General features: G+C 47.3%; 1 protein-coding gene across 6 annotated transcripts in view; it reads left to right on the forward strand.

Annotated features, from left to right (window-relative positions):
- Nucleotides 1-1,885: 1,885 nt before the first annotated feature.
- camkk1a (calcium/calmodulin-dependent protein kinase kinase 1, alpha a) overlaps nucleotides 1,886-19,620 on the forward strand; it is a 36,498-nt gene continuing 18,763 nt past the window's right edge. The window contains exons 1-3 of one of the 6 annotated variants that reach the window (XM_062485569.1): nucleotides 1,887-2,243; nucleotides 13,394-13,441; nucleotides 17,674-18,116. In XM_062485569.1, coding sequence (XP_062341553.1) covers nucleotides 17,793-18,116 — 324 coding nt within the window. In that variant the 5' untranslated portion in view covers nucleotides 1,887-2,243; nucleotides 13,394-13,441; nucleotides 17,674-17,792. Of the gene's footprint in view, nucleotides 2,244-10,332; nucleotides 10,416-10,760; nucleotides 10,780-12,503; nucleotides 12,952-13,393; nucleotides 13,442-17,673; nucleotides 18,117-19,620 lie in introns of those variants that run through there. The other 5 variants (XM_062485574.1, XM_062485570.1, XM_062485572.1 and 2 more) reach the window with 5 other exon arrangements.

Below are 19,620 nucleotides of genomic sequence, written 5' to 3' on the forward strand. Positions count from 1 at the left end.
CTCTCCCGCTCCTCTGTGGAGGGGCAGCTCTCTTCAATCCCACTTCAACAGGACCTACAGTTTCATGGCCTCGGGTTACCTCGTCAGGCTTTGTGTGAAAACCCTATTACATCACTTTGTGGGCTCACTTGATGCAATTATTATGCGGCGGATGCTGTGTGATTCCTTTCTCCATGGCAACAGCTCGTCCCCCAGTTTGTAGCCTTAAAAACACTCAAAGTTGGAGTGCTGTGGGATATTCTTAAAATTTTCATCCACCATCTCTGTGGTTTAAACAGTCACTGCCTTTATAGAGTGGGATATGGGGAAGGAGAAGGACACTGCAATATTGTCTTGTATGCATTTTATATCCTAATAATATCCATGTATGTGTGCTTATGTGTATGTTTGCTGAACCCAAACGATGCACAGTCAAGATGAATAACACCACACACACCTCACTCAAAGAGATTACTCCCCCCACCCCCCACACACACACACACACACACACACACACCCTGGGGCCATTCCCAGAGCCCAGCTGGTGTCCTGGGGGCTGGGGAGACTGGGATGTGGATCGGTATCAGTGTGAGGTAGTCAGTTCCACCCAGAGCTCCAGGAAGTCAGCTGCCTGATTGTCCTCCCGAGGCCTCGGCACACACCCTGGATAGCAGCATGTAGCTGTTGACTCACTCCTGGATGAATGGAGCATGCTCCTCCTCCCCCTCAGCCCCCTCCTCCCCCTCCTCACCCTCCTCCCCCTCAGCCCCCTCCTCCCCCTCAGCCCCCTCAGCCCCCTCCTCCCCCTCCTCCCCCTCCTCACCCTCCTCCCCCTCAGCCCCCTCCTCCCCCTCAGCCCCCTCAGCCCCCTCCTCCCCCTCCTCCCCCTCCTCCCCCTCCTCCCCCTCAGCCCCCTCCTCCCCCTCCTCCCCCTCAGCCCCCTCCTCCCCCTTGTTTGTGTGGCCTGAGATCTGTTGTTTGGCAGAGACCCCTAGATGACATGGTCCAAGCGTACTGTACGTTATGACAGGAGGGCATTGCAGATGTTTGCAATGGCGTATCGCAGCGTCATCAGGTTGAGAGGGGAGCGGCGTCAGAGATTACACTCACACATGGCTGCCGAGTCTGAGTCCTTGCTATTGTGCAGTACCATCACAACACTCTCAGGTAAACTAGACAAAGCCTTCCCCGGCGCTTCTCTAAGGTCAATTTAGGTACTATGGAGAGGCCCAGCACCGAGGGTGTGTGGGTGGGGGAGACAGACCATCCTAATCCCATGGTATATGTGTGTTGTGCTGTGAGGCTGGAGCTGTTGCCAAGGCTGAATGAACTCCCTATGAACCTACGTCATGGCAGTGACAGCGGCAGAGCAAGTTCTGCTGAGGGAATGACCACATGCATTCAATATTCTCGTATTCAAGGCCGTTCAGCGGGAAACAGGAGTGAACCTGTTGAAAAGGCCTAGAAGGAAAGGCAGCTTTTGCAAGAGTCCCTCTATATGATAACCTTAAACAGAAATGAATGAATCACAACCCTTTTCCTGAAGCCTGTCTATGTTTAATGTAATAATATTGTAATAAATATGTATTTTATGCCTATTTAGAGATATGTCGTCAATTAAAAACATGATGCAAAAAAGAAAACAGTAGGCCTACAATACTGTTGAACGGAGGGGTATAGAATCGAATAGAATAAAGTGTAGAGAAGATAAGAAAATACTGTCGTTGAGGCAGTCGTTGTAGGCTACGGTAATTTGACGGATTTTAGGACCCAACGTGACAAAAGAGAAATATTTGACGAATCATAAAAGTTGGTTTTGTAGGTCTGCGTAGGCTATAGTGAATATCCTAAGAAAACTACATACCCATAGCCCACCGTCAAAAAATCCTCATATGCTCAAAACTTATTTGTATTTATAGTAATTATTAACATTATCTATACTGTACAGTGTCCACACTGTCCAGAGTGAAAGGGAGTGAAAACGCTGTCTAATGTTGGACCAATGCGGAAGAGAGGGTGTGATTCAGCGTAGATCTTACAATAGATCGGCAAGAAAGGAGGCGTGTTTGGGAATAATGCGGGCGTGTTTTTGATGGTATTCTTAAACGGTATTTTCCGATGGTTACTGTTGTTGTACCATTCGGCTTTAGACATTTGACAGATAGGGAGGCTCTGTGTTGTTCACTATTTCTGTATTTCCAAGCGGGACATCAATCTGGTTGCAGGAGCTCCCGGCTTCCAAACCAGTCAGGACCCCTCATTCGGTGAGTGAAACTTTCGGGCATATGGCACACTAGAATTGACACAGTTGTGTCATTTTATATGTTTGTCAACAAATTTGAACAGATTGACAACGTTTTCAACACATGGCCAAAAAATATTTGCACGTTCATATGCGCTGTTCTACCACTGTGATCGCTCAAAATATACGGTGGGCTGTTAAGCCAATATTCTTGTCTATACCTTGTATTGTTTGCTGAGTCAAATTTTGACACGCACACACTAGCGTCGAATACACAGTAGTGTACACACACATGGAGAAAAGAGTGAGAGATACATAGTCTTGTGGACTAACATAATCTCCCAAAAATTAAAATATTGTCGTATTCATAATTACATCATGTAGTTGTAAATGGGCGTGATAATAACATTGTTGGAGTCATGGTTTTGTTCATCACACGTTCAGTCTGATCCCACAGAGAAAAAATAACATTGAATGTTCAAGACTGGATACTATAATAGATGATTTGATTTTGTTCATTAATAACTGGTGGTTGATCACTATATACGCCTACTGCATAGCCTACAGGACATCGAAATACATACCACATTGTACATTTTTAGCTCTCCGTTTTGGTATTGTTTGGAACCTTGCAAAAAGTGACAGTTGACTTAATGTGCTTGATGAAAAATGTGTTTAATTCATCATGCACATTTCTATGAGGCCTCACTCAGTACAGTGTAGACCGTTAAAAAAAACCCTGGTAGTGGTGGTTCAGCTGTTGTGGCTCGAGAAGCCATGCTTGTGTCACTGCTGCAACACGTATTGTGGTTTAACTGCTTACAGTGCAGCACTTCAAGGCTTCATGGTCTCTGTAAACATCTCACTTGTTGTTCTTATGCACTATACATTTTGATTAGGATACAATAGGGCATGGTCTCTGTAAACATCTCACTTGTTGTTCTTATGCACTATACATTTTGATTAGGATACAATGGGGCAATTCATTTAGATTATGTATTTATAGCTGTCTGACTGGTTAGGCCAGTGAGTTTGTCTTTACTCAAAGATGCTTTGAGGAAACGGTGCGTTAATTTTGTTTTTGTTTGCAACACTTCTGCTTCTCTTTTTCCTGCTGACTGGCTGGAAGCTCTCGCCGTGTAACACTTTACAATATCATGGTAATCACACCAAGTGCAACAAGCCTGCATGGAAGCCATTTTGACACCTCTCTGGGCCTCTCTAGTCATACAGGGGGGGAGGCTGAGCAGATGAGTTATCTGTGTGTGGTCAGGTCTGGTGTGGAAGCAATCCATCTTGTTCGGGGGATAGGAAAGACAGGGTCTCCTTCCTCTCTGATGATAAGCACTTATGAACAGGAAGTAGCTCAGTGCCCTGACCACAGAAGACCTGCTATGCAGTCTTAAATTCTGTGTGCTCTCGTCCCACACGGTGGCTCTCTCCAGCTCACAAACATCTTTTCCAACGAAGAAACAGGGAATCAGCACGGGCTAGTTTGAATGGGTCTTTCTATTGGGAGCGGGCCGTGCGACTGTGTCTCTCTAGGGCAGCTTCCCCTGCCTCACGCTGCTCGTCGATAAGCCGTTGGACACCGTAGGAGCTCTCCTATCCTTCTGTGCCCGTCTGCGTCAGAACCTCCCGAGTCCACAGACCATAGAGCAATGTCTTCACCACCGTCTTTTGTTTGAACAAGGGCCTGCTGTTAATTATTGATGTTCTGAAATGGCAGGACGGAACTAGGATCTGACAGAGGAGCCGGAGAGGCTGACGGCGATATCATTTTCAATACCAGCTTTCTTCGTTAGATTGAAGGCAAAGGGCTCGATGGGAGTGGGGAGAGAGGTAGAGCCACAAGCGGTTCCAACCAGACTCCTCCATCTTGGGCGACATACTCTTGACGTTCGATTGAAGAACCGACCGCATGTTGCAGAGAGCCACAGTCACGAATCCAAGCTACACCACACCCTTAATTGATGTGCTAGAGTCTTTCATGGCCCTGTTCTTTCAAAAAGAATGGCCTTGTTAGTGTCTCAGTCGACAATTTCCCTGGAATCTCAGCTGGGATTCCTGGAAGCTGCAGGTATGTTTATGTAGCAACACAACCAATGGCTACAGGGCAGTGTTTTAAATGAGGATCAACCCACAAAGTAAACCTCACTTGTATAAACTAGGCTTTAGGTCAAATGGATCTGAAAGAAACGTCCTTATGCATAAGCTATTAAAGAAAGGAAGGGCGATGCTAAGCATTGATTCTCGACTTGACTTTCTGTCAGAAATATTAATCTATCAAGCCTTGCACAGTCAGTCGGTGAACAAGTTTAAGAAAGCTTTATTGCTTGCGGCCGGCCCACAAGGAGACAAAAACATCACACGCCATTGTGCTACAAAGTTTGTCTGCTAGCATGTTGTGCTAGCAAGCTATTTAAACAGAACCGCTCTTGACTGTTATTGGCTAAAACAAAGGCATGCAAATGTCCCATGGCTCTTCTTCATTGGCTCCCTTGCATAGACCTGGCGCGTGTGTGCGTGCGTGTTTACGTGTGTGCGTGTTTACAACATCAATCCTGATTGAAACACAACAACAGGATCTCCTGATGTCGAAAAAGCTCCTTCACATAAGTGTCAACAAATGGTCACCAGACCTTGCGTCTCCACCTATAGTCTTTGTCACACAGTATCTCCTTAAAACAACCAAACCAACCCCCTTCTTCCTAATCCTCAGCCCCTAGATAAGGGTATTGTATGTTTACCCAGAGTTCAGATTTGGGGGTAGGCCTCTGTGCACCCAAGGAATGCTGAACACAGAATCATTCTTATACAGGATAAATGTGTTCCATCTTCAATTGTGCTTGTGCGCTTGTGTGTGTTGGCTGCTGTAGCGTGGAGGCCAAACAAAGGCAGGGACGGAGTGGAAAACAGTTCTGATTGATGATTCACTCAGCAGGCTAACAGTCTTCTTAGGATGGTGAGGTTTCTGTTCTGGAAAGCTCTGGAAAGCTGTGTGGCTCGGGTCTACCGTCGTTTGGTATGTTAGCTGTACAGTATGGGTTGTGCCTCTGTCTCTGATTGTCCTGTCTGTCTGTAACACTGTGCTTCTGTCTGAGACTGCCTCTGTGTAAGGGCTGTGCTATGCCTCTGTAAGGGCTGTGCTATGCCTCTGTGTAAGGGCTGTGCTATGCCTCTGTGTAAGGGCTGTGCTATGCCTCTGTGTAAGGGCTGTGCTGTGCCTCTGTGTAAGGGCTGTGCTGTGCCTCTATGTAAAGGCTGTGCTGTGCCTCTGTGTAAGGGCTGTGCTGTGCCTCTGTGTAAGGGCTGTGCTGTGCCTCTGTGTAAGGGCTGTGCTATGCCTCTGTAAGGGCTGTGCTATGTCTCTGTGTAAGGGCTGTGCTGTGCCTCTGTGTAAGGGCTGTGCTATGTCTCTGTGTAAGGGCTGTGCTATGTCTCTGTGTAAGGGCTGTGCTATGCCTCTGTGTAAGGGCTGTGCTATGTCTCTGTGTAAGGGCTGTGCTGTGCCTCTGTGTAAGGGCTGTGCTATGTCTCTGTGTAAGGGCTGTGCTGTGCCTCTGTGTAAGGGCTGTGCTATGTCTCTGTGTAAGGGCGATGGGGGGCTGTGAGCCTCATGAAAATCCACTGATCCTGTCTTTGTTCTGGTCTCCCACAGAGCCTGTCTCTCTTTTCTCTCTCTCGGAGCGCTCTCGGCTCCGAGATGATCTGCTGCTATGAATTATTCTATGTGCGTGCGTGCCATGGTTTTTGCAAGGTGTCTGTATTTGTGTGTCTCAAAATATGACCCTCTTCTCCTCTGGCTGTGGTACAGCACTCAGGTAGATGGAGGTCGAGGTCCTTCTTAGTTCACATCGCACCATGCTTGTCTCTACGGATGAAAGGCCTTTTATTAATAAAATTACAACTATGAATGACTCTGGGGGTGCCCGGGACTGTGAGTCAACCTCAGTAATCTTCCTGTCTACCCCCCCATCCCTCTGTCTGCTCCTCAGAAGAAGGATCATTGTTCAGCTTGAGGAAGTCGTTCACAAGCAAATGTATTTCTATCCACGTTGCTACAATACAAGATCCTCAATCCCGAAACTCCCGAAAAATAAGGCTATGATTTGGGCGGGTAAAGGAAATGAATACTGCCAGTAGAACCAAATGAAAGTTCAGGTACAAATAGAGTTAAGCCTGGGGACCAGTTTAAAGGTCACTGACATATTTTTATCATGCTTTTATATTTTGTGTCTTTTATGATTTGTTCTTTAACTGGCTCCCTAAGTACCATACCATACCATTTGACTTCACAGTAAGATTATCTGCCACGAGCCACTTACGTTTTCAAATCTTTATCAGCCTAACACTCATAGGTTTACTGTAAATGTTTGCAAGGCATTGTCAAGCAAGCTATTGGATGAAGAACATGGCTCTGGTCCTTTTTTTATTGGCCCAAGAGTTTGTCCAATGATAGGAGTAGTGGCGGGTAGAGATTGTGACTGGGGATGGAAGGTCAACGGCAACACGGATGAGCTCGTTCAAGCGCCACTCAAAGCCCAAAGACGAGAAGACCTGCTCTTAAGTCATCTGGCGTTGAACAGACATTTGAGTTTTTTTGGGTTCTGGCTCAGTTTTCCCTCCATGACTGGTCATGTCGCACATGACTTCCTGCTTCCCCCAGCAAGTCCACCGAGTCATCACGAATGTTGTTGTTTCCATGGCAGGTGAGCGGCAGGCTGAGTGGGCAGATGGCTGTGCTGTGTCTCTGGCCCTCTGCTCAGCCTGGAGTCGGGCTTTCTGGGAGAGTTTGGCTTCCGGAACTGTCCCCCATCCCTCTGTGCTCAATCTCCTTCTGTAGCTGTAGCTTCAGCCCACTGGGTCGACATGAGACGACGCAGGCTTTCTAGAAGCTGTCGAAATATAATTATCTATTTCAATTTAAATCTTTCCTTCCATGGTTGGACAGCTGAGTTATTGTGCAGATCTTTTTCATTTGAGACTTGTGAGAGACGCTGTATGTCATTATGAGCAGTCGGTGTCGGTTCACTTTCAATTTACTCAGATGAAAGCATGTGCACCAGTCCACCAAAGTTCTCCCTGAAACACTGCTGACCAGAACGAGCAGATAGGCCTGCAGTCTGTCAAAACAAACTATTCGGAGTCACAGATGGTGTTGTTCTGTTGATGGCCTACTTGGAATCATTCTTGTTATCGGGTCTGTATTTAGGTTAGGCAAGGGTAGCAGTGACTGAGAGTGAGCGTGTGTGTGTGTGGGGCGGGGGTGGGGGTGGGGGGGGGGTGGGGGGGGGTACTCTCATCCTTATGCTGTGCAGGCTTTTCCGTTTTAAAACATGCATGTCAACCAATGGAGACACTGGTAGGTTGTCTATGTCTAAACTGCTTCTGAAAAGCTACTGGGAGGACAGCGAGCTGTTCTTGATGCCTGAGCAGGTGTGTTTGTCCTTCAGAGCAGCTCTGCAGGGTGGAGCCTGCCTCGTCCCAGAACAGGGGGAGCTGGCCGGGCCAGGCCAGGTCCTCGCCGTGCTACAGGTACTTCGCTGATGCTGGCGTTGGTCATGCCTGTCATCCCCACGGCTGCCACGCTGGACATTTTATTAGGAGATCCATACATGCCAACCACAGGGTATCCTGGCAGGGATTCTCCACAGCTGCCCATTACGATGAACTCTGTAGCTTTCCTAACTTAGTCCACGGACACGTCTGTTTTCCCACCCTACCACGATGCATTAATCAGACAGCTAATAGGTTTAATTTGGCTGTTAAGAATGGAACGAAGCGATTTGAATCAGATAATCCATTAGGGCAAAAAAAAATTGAGATCTTTGCCTGCTGCCAGTTAGGAACTTCCTGCTGAGAGGCAGCGGTGAATCATGGCAAGGCTATCGTACTGTACGTTTGCACTGTGGTGATTTCTGTTAGGTCTTGACTAGCTCATCACGGTCCTCCTATAACACTGACCTTTCCTCAGACAATCAACAGAAGCAGAAGTCTTGTTTGGTTCCTTAGAGATCGCTGTGGTCGTTGGCTGAGTGGGTGCCTCATCGGATGGGTATTTAGAGAATTCTTCAAACCGCGTCTGCACAAGACGGACCTGTTTTGTGTAGAATAGGAATCAGCAAGAGAGGAGTTGTGCCTTTTCATCGGTTTTGGTACACAATCTCTACCATGTGAGCGTCAGTTCAGACCACACTTGAAATCGCATTACCGAGGAATGAATGCCAAAACGATGAAAGCTCTGCCGTCCTAACAAAGCACGTTCTCTTCCTCCGAGCCACTGATGCAGCATTGTTCCGGTCGGGAGTAACTCCAGTGAAAGACCTCGTGTTCGTTAGCCCAGCAGACCTGGTCTGAGAACAACTCCTCCTAGTTCTGTTACAGCGTCAGAACTAAGGGTTGCTCGACAGGTTCTCATCATGCTTTCTGTGTACACACACACACACACACAGTGTGTCTCTCCGTTTTAATGGCTGCTGTCATGGCTAGGGAGTAGGGACTATGGCTCATTTGATTTCTCTTGTTTACTCAGTACAGCACACTACTCCTTCTCCATTTTAATTGGATTTGCTTGCCTCGGTAGTTACCCAATAACTACCCCCACACCCACAACTGTCCATATCTAAAATACTCAGTTTCCTCAAGACATGCAACTTGTTTGTTCACATCATTTTCATATTATACATCCAATTCTAACAATATGATCGTTTTCTGAAATATGTTGTGCTGTGCTGACGGCACGAGATTCATTAGGAAGGACCGCTCTCTTCAACCTGGCATGAGAACTATATTCCACATTAGGCCCAGACATTTCTCGTCTTAGAGGCTTGAGGGTCTTGTAGTTGATTGCTATGAAACCTCTGACAGCCCACCTTTTAACAGTCTCTAGAAATTCCAGCTGCCAGGCATTCCATCAGGGAGATGGGTGAGCTGCTCCAAGTCCCTATCTAGGTCTGTCAGGACTGACATGGAAGCCTGATGGCTGGCAGATGCTAATGCTAATGGTACTGTTACACTAACAGGATGAGATGGTGTAGAGCCTGTTGGGACTTTATACCACACTGAGGGATAGAGAGTGGCATGGAGGATCTCTCCCTGTAGGTGGGATTCTACTGTGGGAGCAGCAGATGAGTCAGATGGGAGTCAGTGGGAGTCAGGTGGCTGAGCGGTGAGGGAGTCGGGCTAGTAATCTGAAGGTTGCCAGTTCGATTCCCGGCTGTGTCAAATGACGTTGTGTCCTTGGGCAAGGCACTTCACCCTACTTGCCTCGGGGGAATGTCCCTGTACTTACTGTAAGTCGCTCTGGATAAGAGCGTCTGCTAAATGACTAAATGTAAATGTAAATGTAATCTCGTCCAGGTTCAAAGAATTCTTGGCACCTTTTGAAGAGAGAGATATTTCTCAGATGCTATTGTCGACATTATTGCTTTGCCTGTCTTCCCTGCACTCTGCTGTCCATGCGCCTCTTTCTCCTCTCTCTGCCTCTCTCTCTCCCCTCTCAATCTCTCCCCCCTCTCTTTCTCTCCTCTCTCTGCCTGCCCCTCCCCGCCTCTTTTCCATCTACATTTTTTTCTCTTTCCATTGAGTAGATGTGTTTGAAAACCTGCTGACAAAAGTCTTTGGGACCAGTTTCGCACCAGATATGGTTCCATGTACCGTCATACATCATTGTGAGGGATGTTGTTCTATTATGTGTGGAACTTTTCTCTTGACCTCTACTTGGCCAGATTCTCTTCAACCTCTGGATGTGATTACTCTTATCTTTAATCCTCCTTTCTCTCTCTCTCAATCTCTCTTTCCCTCTCTTTCTCATTCAATGTCTCTGTCTCCCCACCCCTCCCTCCACCACTGGTTTAACCCCTCTTAATAAGTAGACAGCACAGCTAGTGGCTTCCAGTGCTCACGTGTTCTCCACCAGTCATGGACGTGGGGGAGTGGCTACAGTTCGGGCCAACTCCACCCCTCTGACCTCATATCCACCCACACCATGCAGGCTCATCTGGGCTGCCTGTGGAAGGGCCGTTGGATAGCTGTCTTCATCGGACAGCGTGGCTGGGGGGAAGGGGGTTCTCCTGGACTTGTCTGTCCCTGACGCAAGGGGCCGAAGGGGGGGGGGTGGGTCTTCCTCCTCTGAGCCCCCTGGCTCTGGATCGACAGCCAGTAATGCTGAAACTCCAGGCCATCTCTGAGTGTGAGTAGAGGAAAACAAGTCTCCCCTTTCCCTCTTCCTCTTCTGATATCCTCCCAATCTGTAATCCCAGACTTAGTGTCCGTGGGGCGACATGTCTCTGAGAGGTTAGATCTGGATTTGGATGGGATTCTCTCAGGGTATTTCTTTCCTTTTGTCATTGACTGATGCTTTTTGTTGCCGTCTGGACAGGCTGATTCGTATGTAGTGGTCATCCTCAGGTGTTGGTGGGGTTGACAGGCTCAGTATCAGGACTAGCCAATGTGTTCATAAACCAGCCAGGTCTAATCCACTTGATTACATTAAAGAGTGCCTTGGATTACGGTAGTCCCAGCATGTGCACATGGAAAACCTCCTTTTGGAAAAGGTTTGTGGTTCGGTCTACAATATGTGTCTACTGCCATAGATGTATATAAAGGCTAGATGTCTCGTCCGCGTTTCCGGGCCAACGGAGTCGAACGTCCGCACAGTCAACTCGCTCACCCATAACATTGTGTTGGTGCTACATGTACTTTTTAAATAACCATACCTTGCTCAATTTTCAACCGATTTTTAAACGGTTTGGTTTGTCAGAGATGTCGTTATGCCACTGCATACTTATGAATAAATATGTTTTTTTATTTTTTATAAAAGTATGCAGTGGCATAACGAAATCTCTGACGTTGTTAACAAACCAAACCGTTTAAAAATAGTTTGAAAATTGAGCAAGGTATGGTTATTTTAAAAGTACATGTAGCACCAACACAATGTTATGGGTGAGCGAGTTGACTGTAGCAAGATGGCCGCCATGTGCGGACGTTCTACACTCCGCCGTAAGACATCTACGTAAGACATATATATATATATATATATATATATATATATGTGTCTACAGCTGGTAAACAAACATGTTTTTTTTCCGCTTTGTCCACTGCTGAGAGCCCTGTCAGGTAGACTTATCTTTTCACGAATCAACTGTATGATGAATAAAGGTGTTTGTACTTTATATATCAGTATCAGAAGCAGTCAGTATCTAACCACTGTACCATTTTGTGTGTCGGCGTCAGTCATGTAGCTAAAACACAGCTAAAGATTAAGCCAGCTATGCTCAGTAATAGACCTCCCATTAGTGCTATGGGCTAAGGACATCCTGTTCCACTCGCCACCTAAGCTGCTAGAGTCTGTCCTAGTTATTAAACACACACCCAGCCAGTCTCCCCTGGGCTTCTGTCTTACCCACGCTGGCTGCTCTCTCCTGTCTGGCTACGTTGTGTCCTCACTGATTAGAGATATCCCTGTTAGGATCAGCTGGTCTCCACTCACACAGATAACTCACTGTTGGTACAACGCTAAGGACATTGTAAAACCGCCTACAGGTTTATACTCTCATGTCAATGGCAACTTTCCATGGCCTGTGGTCAATATGTTTCCACATGAATGTGCGGCACACTTGCTCTATCCACCGTGTGACGACAAACCCTCGGCAGGGTTTTTTGATCTCTTCTGTCTTCTGTCTTCTTAATTATTTGTTGTATTTCCTGTGCCAGCATCTGGACCTCCCCTCCACGTGTCTGCCAGCTCAGACTCACAACGTCCCCCACCACACACACACACACACACGCACACACACACATACTTCCCCGTCCGTCCCCTCCGCACGGCACCTCGGCACCTAGCGTGTCACCATCGCACCTAGACTGAAACGAAATGTGACAGATGAGACGGCCCAACAGACCTGAACCAAGCTGTGGGCCCTGGAGGGGTGTGGCAGGGATGAACCAAGCTGCGGGCCCTGGAGGGGTGTGGCAGGGATGAACCAAGCTGAGGGCCCTGGAGGGGTGTGGCAGGGATGAAACAAGCTGAGGGCCCTGGAGGGGTGTGGTAGGGATGAACCAAGCTGTGGGCCCTGGAGGGGTGTGGCAGGGATGAACCAAGCTGCGGGCCCTGGAGGGGTGTGGCAGGGATGAACCAAGCTGCGGGCCCTGGAGGGGTGTGGCAGGGATGAACCAAGCTGCGGGCCCTGGAGGGGTGTGGCAGGGATGAACCAAGCTGTGGGCCCTGGAGGGGTGTGGCAGGGAGAACAGCCAGCCTCCCATGTCTAATACCCCGCTCTGTTTCAGAGCCAGTGGGCCCTGGGTGTGGGGTGACGGTGGGAACGCAGTTTGGAAAGTGTCCTCTATTGTATTAGTTTGGGATTCTGAGGCCTTTTGGTCGATTGCTTTACCAGCTACAATCTCGTTTCATGACTGCGGGCCCTAGTAACTTTCTACCGTTTGGAACAAAGTGGATATTATCCGCTTATTGGATCACTTCTCATTCTTGACATTTGTCCTTTGAACCGATTCAGCGAAAATCCTTTTGGATTGTTTTGTTTGGACTGTGGAAATATAGACTTGGCAGTTATCCCGCTCTCTTTGCTGAGGCTAAATAGAGGCATGGGGGCTATGAAGTAGGCCCGCATGTGTTGGTGCTAGCCGCTCTACTGCTCCTGGGGCTGCTATTGACATTTTCGCTGCTGGGCTGGCTTGTGGAATGCAGATTGGCCAAGTGTTAGATAAAGGTAGTCAGTGGAGCGGGGGGAAATGTTGTCTGTCTGTAAGGTCCGTACAGGATCGAAATGCACGGATGTGGCTGGTCTTTTTCAACTGTGGTATAATCGTCTTTCTATTGTCTCTGTTAAAGGCCTGACATTTAGTTTATTTTGTCAAGTTTACTGGGAGGGAAATCTTTGGGTCATTGTGTGTGTGTGTGTGTGTGTGTGTGATTCTCTTTCTCCTTTTCATTCTGTCTTATCTATTTATCTATAACCTTTACTAAACCATCCACCTTTGACCAGGTTCAAGGAAGGGTTCCCATGGTTACCAAACTCAATAGAAGCTGAAGCTAAATTACATTTGACTAAAATCGAAACATATTTATTTTTTCTGTTTATGAAAACAGTAATGAACAGAGAATGCATTTAAATATCTCCAGTTAATTGGATTCTTCTCTGTTCCTCCCAGGTTCCAGTGTGCCCAGTTGAAAAGGAAGCCAGAGGCCTTCAGATTGAGGTAAATTCATCAACTGATCATGCTGTCGTCCAACACTCTTAGTCTGTGTAACACCCAATGCTAAGGTCAAAAGTACCAGTAACTCAGGGATTCTGTAAACATGGTTCAGGACAGCAGATTACAATGAGCATCGCGTGTGAACCAAGAATCAAATTGTAATGCACTGTTTACTGTACATCCTCCTTTCTATTTGAATGTGTATGTTCATGAAAATGAACACAATGCAAATGTTGTGTATCGTTCGTCAGTCTAAAGACAACTGTGTGAGACACAAAGAATGGAAAGTACTTAAATAACAGTTGGACTTAAGCCCGCACCACAATCCCATCAGGGATTTATGGATAGATATAGCAGTGCCCACTTACTGGGTTTAACCAGCCTCAGTTTAACTATGAATCCCCTCACACACACACACACACACACACACAGGCGCCCTCTCAAACACTTGCATGTACACACACACGGACACTGTATGTTGTCCATCAATGTGAGCTTTGTTCCGCTTCAAGGAGCTGAGAGCCTGTCAATAAGCATCAGGCCCCTCTCTGTAGACCCTGCCGTGACAGACAGCCACTCTGCTCTTGGTAATGCCTACGAGACAGTAGCACAGGAATCTGGCGAGCACCAGTCATCGCTAAATCATCACCTGCAGATCAAGAAAGGCAGATATCTGCCGATGATGCTAATTCCCTAAGTCCCTCCTTAAGCCTTTTTCATCTTGTTGACTATCATTGATTTGAATTGAACCTGTGGTGCTGTCTGAAAGAGGGAGTCAGGCTCTGTTGATCATGACACATGCAGTCTATGTTCCTCTCCACCCACCCTCAGAATCTAGTGCCCAGCCCCAGGCATGGTGCTGGAGGAGGGAGAGTTGCTGGAGGAGGATGACATGCTTGGTGTAAATCCACCGCCCAGCACTTCTGCTTAGTCTTATCTACACTGTGGTTATGACTGGGAAAAAAGAGGGAGGGTTAGAGACAGATGGAGAGAAAGAGTGGGAGAGTGAGAGGAAGAAAGGGATAGATGGATGGGAGAGAGAGGTAGGGTTAGAGACAGATAGAGAGAAAGAGTGGGAGAGTGAGAGGAAGAAAGGGATAGATGGATGGGAGAGAGAGGTAGGGTTAGAGGCAGAGAGAGTGGGAGATGGCATAGCGTAGGCAGCCAGCATGGATTCCCTTGCTTCACTGTAATTCCTCACAGCACAGTTTGATTGAGACTGCTGCGTTTTCTCAGAGAACTATGACCAGTTCACTTCTGCAAGGTCACAAGACAGTGTTTCAGTTGGGGGTGCTGAGAGCTGAAGGTAGGAGGTTGTCAACCCACTAGTGAATAAACACACACATAAACACAGATGTGCTCAAGGACTAAGCAATGTATAGGAGACACAGACACGACACCTTTTGCCATTGGAGATGTTTGGATTTTAGTGTGTGTGTGTGTGTGTGTGTGTTGGGGAGTGTGTGGGGAATATCCTTTTTAATATGTATTTAGGGGTGTCTCTACTCTCTGTCTTGGCAGATGTGTAGGGAAGTGCATTTCCCCTGGCCCTGGGACTCTGTTTGCTCCAGGCAAACTAATTGAGAGGACAAAGGCAGCGAGGTTGGAGTAAAAGCTTCTCTCTAATAGAGGAAAATGGGTCTGTCTGTTGACCTTGTTTATCCATGCTGCACTCTGTCTGTAATTGGTTTTGGTGAATCTGCTGTTACGTGCTTTTGGAGATATTTTGAAAAAAACATTCACGCTCTCATTTATAAAAATATCTTGTGGGCTTTTTGATTTATTTGATTGGTTTGTTTGCTTATTTCTTGAATTGCCTGGATTAAGCTCCAGATTGAATTGGTTTGGAGGACACAGTTGAGACGCATTTAAGACTAAAGAAGTTCAAAGCAGGAGGTGTTCATTAGGGATGTAAAAGTTGGTCACTTGTGTTGGTGCTGGAATGGAGGTATTGTGTTCTGCGCAAGATCAGAGCAGGCCATTTCATTATGTTACAAAGCTGGGAGCTCTACTAGACAGAACAGGAGCGAGGTTCTGTCCAACCAGTTATTATATTGTATAGCTCAGTGGTAGAGCAATTTACTTTCAAATTCCCCCTCTATACATTGCGTTGGATGAAAGTGTTGGATGAAAGTGTATGCCAAATGAATTCATTGTTTGGTCAAGAATTATTATCCATCATTATTCAGTTATTTATAGTACATTGATTGTTGATAAGAATAGCATCTCATATAAGATTATGACTTATTCTGTTATCTTATTGGAGGTCTAGATTGGCCACTAGCAGCAGGACTAAATCATTCTAATGTACCTTTACCTGTAGGCTACTTGTTACAAATGGCACATAAACCTTAAATGTGTTCTGGTGTTTCTGTAGCCCCTGCGGCCATCCACACCACATGGAAGATCTTTCCCACATGCAGGACACACCAGCGACCAACAGTCCTGTTGAATAGACTTCTTAATCATTGGTAAGATAACATGAATTGCCCTTACCCATGCTTTTAATGGAGTAAGGAATCAAGATGTCAACATTTTTAGCTGTCATCACACTAAAGTAAAAGTATTATTTTGTGGTTCTGAGGTGAGGTAAAACAATGACTTGAAAAGAGAAGTGCGTGTGTGTGTGTCATGAGTTCACTGTTAATGGTTGTCATTGACAACCAGCAGCCCCCAGGATCTGGGCTTGCCCTCCCACTACTGAACTGACATGCCATAGACACACGTGTCTAGCTGACGCTCGCCCCCAGACAAGCACCTGCACTGCACAAGCCTCCCAGACTCCGCTCTGAAGCGCAACTGTAGAGTTTGGAGCGGTTATCTCCCCTAAGCTGTTTATCTCCCTCGAAGTAGACAGAGAGATATTTCTCAGTTCTCTGTTTTAATAGCCTGGACTGATCTTCCTCAGGGGATGGAGACAAACTGCCTCCATCGACATTATGTGGAAACATTCAGGCTTTGCAGTTTTATTTGAGGTTTGTGTGGGGGTGTGTGGGTTTGTACGGTTCTGTTCTAGGAAGGTAATGATACATGATACAAAATCTAACATTTCATGTTTCAGTGGAAAACCTCCAGTTGACATGGAGACAGATTTTCCCCGGAGGAAAATAAATTGACACATGAATTGAAGCGACCCTCTGTTGGAACTGGAACAGTGGGGTATTTTTGGAATATAAGGCACTCTTACAGTGACTCTAAACCGAGGGTATGTTGTGTCTTGATACATTTCAGGAATAGAATAAAATGGCCTATTTCACCACATCTACTGTTCGAGGCAGAGCTGACTTTGTCCCTTTACGGAGGCCACGGCTTTGATTTTCATCCAGCCCCAGCCCCAGCCCCAGTCCCACACAGACCTGGGAGACACAGCCAACCAGTCTTCCACCCTCACTATGGCAGGAGTTCCAGTGTCTCTGAAAGAGAGAACAGTTCTCCCCTGTTTTGTTGTCCGCCTGTTGTCCGGCCATTTTGTTGAATGGCTGAGGTAGACTCTTTGCATATCTGTGCTGTTTCATCACCGCCGTCATCTCTCCACCAGCCACGTTCCTCTCTAACTGCAAAAGTCTGCTGCCTTCATTTCCATTTGAGATGAAATGAGGAAGTGGTACAATGCAGTAGTGATCTTTGGTAGGGCCAGGATGACTCAGACTCAAACCCACTGTGTGTATGAGACTGTACAATACTATATGAGAGCTGCAGAGGTTCAGTATTGTGTGTGTGTGTGTCTGGATGCTAGAGGCCACGTCCAGAGGTATACATCAAAATTAACAGTGTCTGGAAGTAAATAGTGTCCTCCCAGTGACATTTATTTCAATTACGATGTCCATGTCATGACTTCATCTGCTCGCTTGACCACTGGAGCACGCACAGTCCCCATTAGAGAGAGAGGGAGATGACGCTCTGTCCTGTCTGCACGACAAAAACACTGGCACATCTCTCCTGGCTGGCTTCAAAGTGCTCATTTGACTGACTGCTTGGGCTTTGAATCAATCATGACACCTGACAAAGGAAATGAGGGAAGTGTGCCCGGGCTACAGACAGTCCTGTCTGCATGTGAATCCTCCATTTGCTGCATAGCAGGGTAGATGTGTAGTGAGCGTATCTTCGCATGGGTGCACCAGTTGTTGTTGTTCTTCTGCAGGTCAGGTAAACAGGTCAGGTAAACAGACGCTCTGCCCCAGCGACAGCTTTCATCTTCTCCTGTGTGATGTCCTCTCTCTCTCCTCTCTCCACAGTTCCAGGAAGGCTCCAGAGACCGCTGCCCCAGGCTGGCCCAACTCACGTTGATGCTGGTGGGCTGTGCCCCCTGCCCTCCTCCCCTCCTCCTCCTGCGCTCCCCTCCATCCATCCTGCCATGGCCATGAGCAGTGACCCCGGCTGCAGGTGGGGCGGCGACTCCGACTCCGACCAGCAGCCCGGCGACCTGGCGGAGATGATGGCGGCCGTCGCTGTGACGACCGGCAAGGCGGTCGGCGAGGCAGCCAACGGCGTGAAGAACGGCGCCAAGGCCAAGAAGGTCCACCCCCCCCGGCCACACCTCTCGGGCAGGAAGATGTCCCTGCAGGAGAGGGGGACGTACCCGTCCTCAGGGGGGGGCGGAGGCAACGCCCAAGTCTCCCCCCGCGTAGCCCGGAGGCCCACCGTGGAGTCCAAGCGGGTGTCCATCTCAGACTCTCAGGTGGGCTACAAGCAGACTCGGCTCCAGAACGAATTAAATGGGGGGGGGGGCATTTTTTTCACAAGGGGGGCACGCATTTACAAAGCATGTATGAGAGTCAGTGTTCAAACAGCTGTCTGACCTGCCTGTCAGAGCTCCAGTCAGGCCGGACGGACCCCCCTCCAGCTGCCTGCTTAAGACTGAGCAGCGGTTAATGACTCGAAATGTTGATCCCTGTGTGTGTGTCTGTGTGTCTGTGTGTGTGTGTCCAGGCCTCTCCTCTTGCCATGCAGCCTGACCATGGGATTGCGTGTGATTCTCTTGGTAGACAGCTGAGCCTGTGTGGGATTGACTAGAAAAGCTTGTGTTTTCCACATCTTACATGTTCAGTGGATCTAAATCTATAATATTCTTTGTGTTGCTGACCATCTGGTGAACCAGAGCTGACAGTAACCACAGATGAGGCTGTGGGTCTTAGCTGGGGTACAGATACCTTCATAACACCCATCTCCAGCACTCCGATGCAATGTTGTGGGTAAACTTCATTTTATATCTAGTCATGCATTCAAATATCCTCACATATATTAAGGTGGCCTGCAAATAGATTGTTCTCCGCATTCGTTTCTTTATAACAGAGGCTGCGGGGGTAATTACATTTTTACAGAAGACGTGAGATTAGCGTACGTAGTTCAGGTAGTGATCATATTCAATCCTTTCCAAACATTTAACCATTAACATTCGAAGGAAAAAATGTAAATTCAGTTACACGATGTTGCTGTATGAGCCTTGCTTTACACGTACATAAAATGTACGTTTATTTAGTTAGTGGGGTTAGGCCAGTGAGATGGCAGTTCCAGGAGTCCAGACCAGTGCTGTCGCCTGGACAAGCAGCTGGACAAGCAGCTGGCTGGAACACTTCTTGGTCAGTACCTTGTTCTCCAAGGTCATGATGATTGTTAGTCAGTACAGTAGAGCTTAGTAATTTCTGTGTACTACCTATTACACTCCTGCTCATTCACCCGAGTACTACCTACTCTACTCATACTATAATCGGAGCCATATATACTAGATTTGAAGTACCGGTACACTAGTTGTAAATGGAGCTGTATCTCTCTCTGAACCATGAAAAGCAGTCTTGAATGAAAGCCTGGGTCCACTGCCTTATTCTCCTCCTTGTGTTTTGGAGTGCAGTTCAACAAGCAGATTCAGTAACGTTAGCTCCACTGCTGGCAGTTCTTGAGGAGAGATCCCGCCTGTGATGAGCTGTGTGGAACTGCTTGGGCTTTCTGAAGGTTTGGCATGCTCTGTTTTTGGTGGTGGTGTGTAGGAGAGGTGGCTGAGGGCTGATATCAGGGGGCAGGAATGACAGGTAATGGGGACATGTTGCGGAACTCACTCAGTGGATGACCTCGAATGATATAGCAGGTAGAAAGATGTTTTTTTTTTTTTTACGATTAGATGAATACATCAGTTGAAGCAATCTCTCTTTCTGTCACTCATTCCTTATCTTTCACACTCTTTACAA

This window comes from Osmerus eperlanus, chromosome 19 (genome assembly GCF_963692335.1).
Source record: "Osmerus eperlanus chromosome 19, fOsmEpe2.1, whole genome shotgun sequence".
Classification (NCBI taxonomy): domain Eukaryota; kingdom Metazoa; phylum Chordata; class Actinopteri; order Osmeriformes; family Osmeridae; genus Osmerus; species Osmerus eperlanus.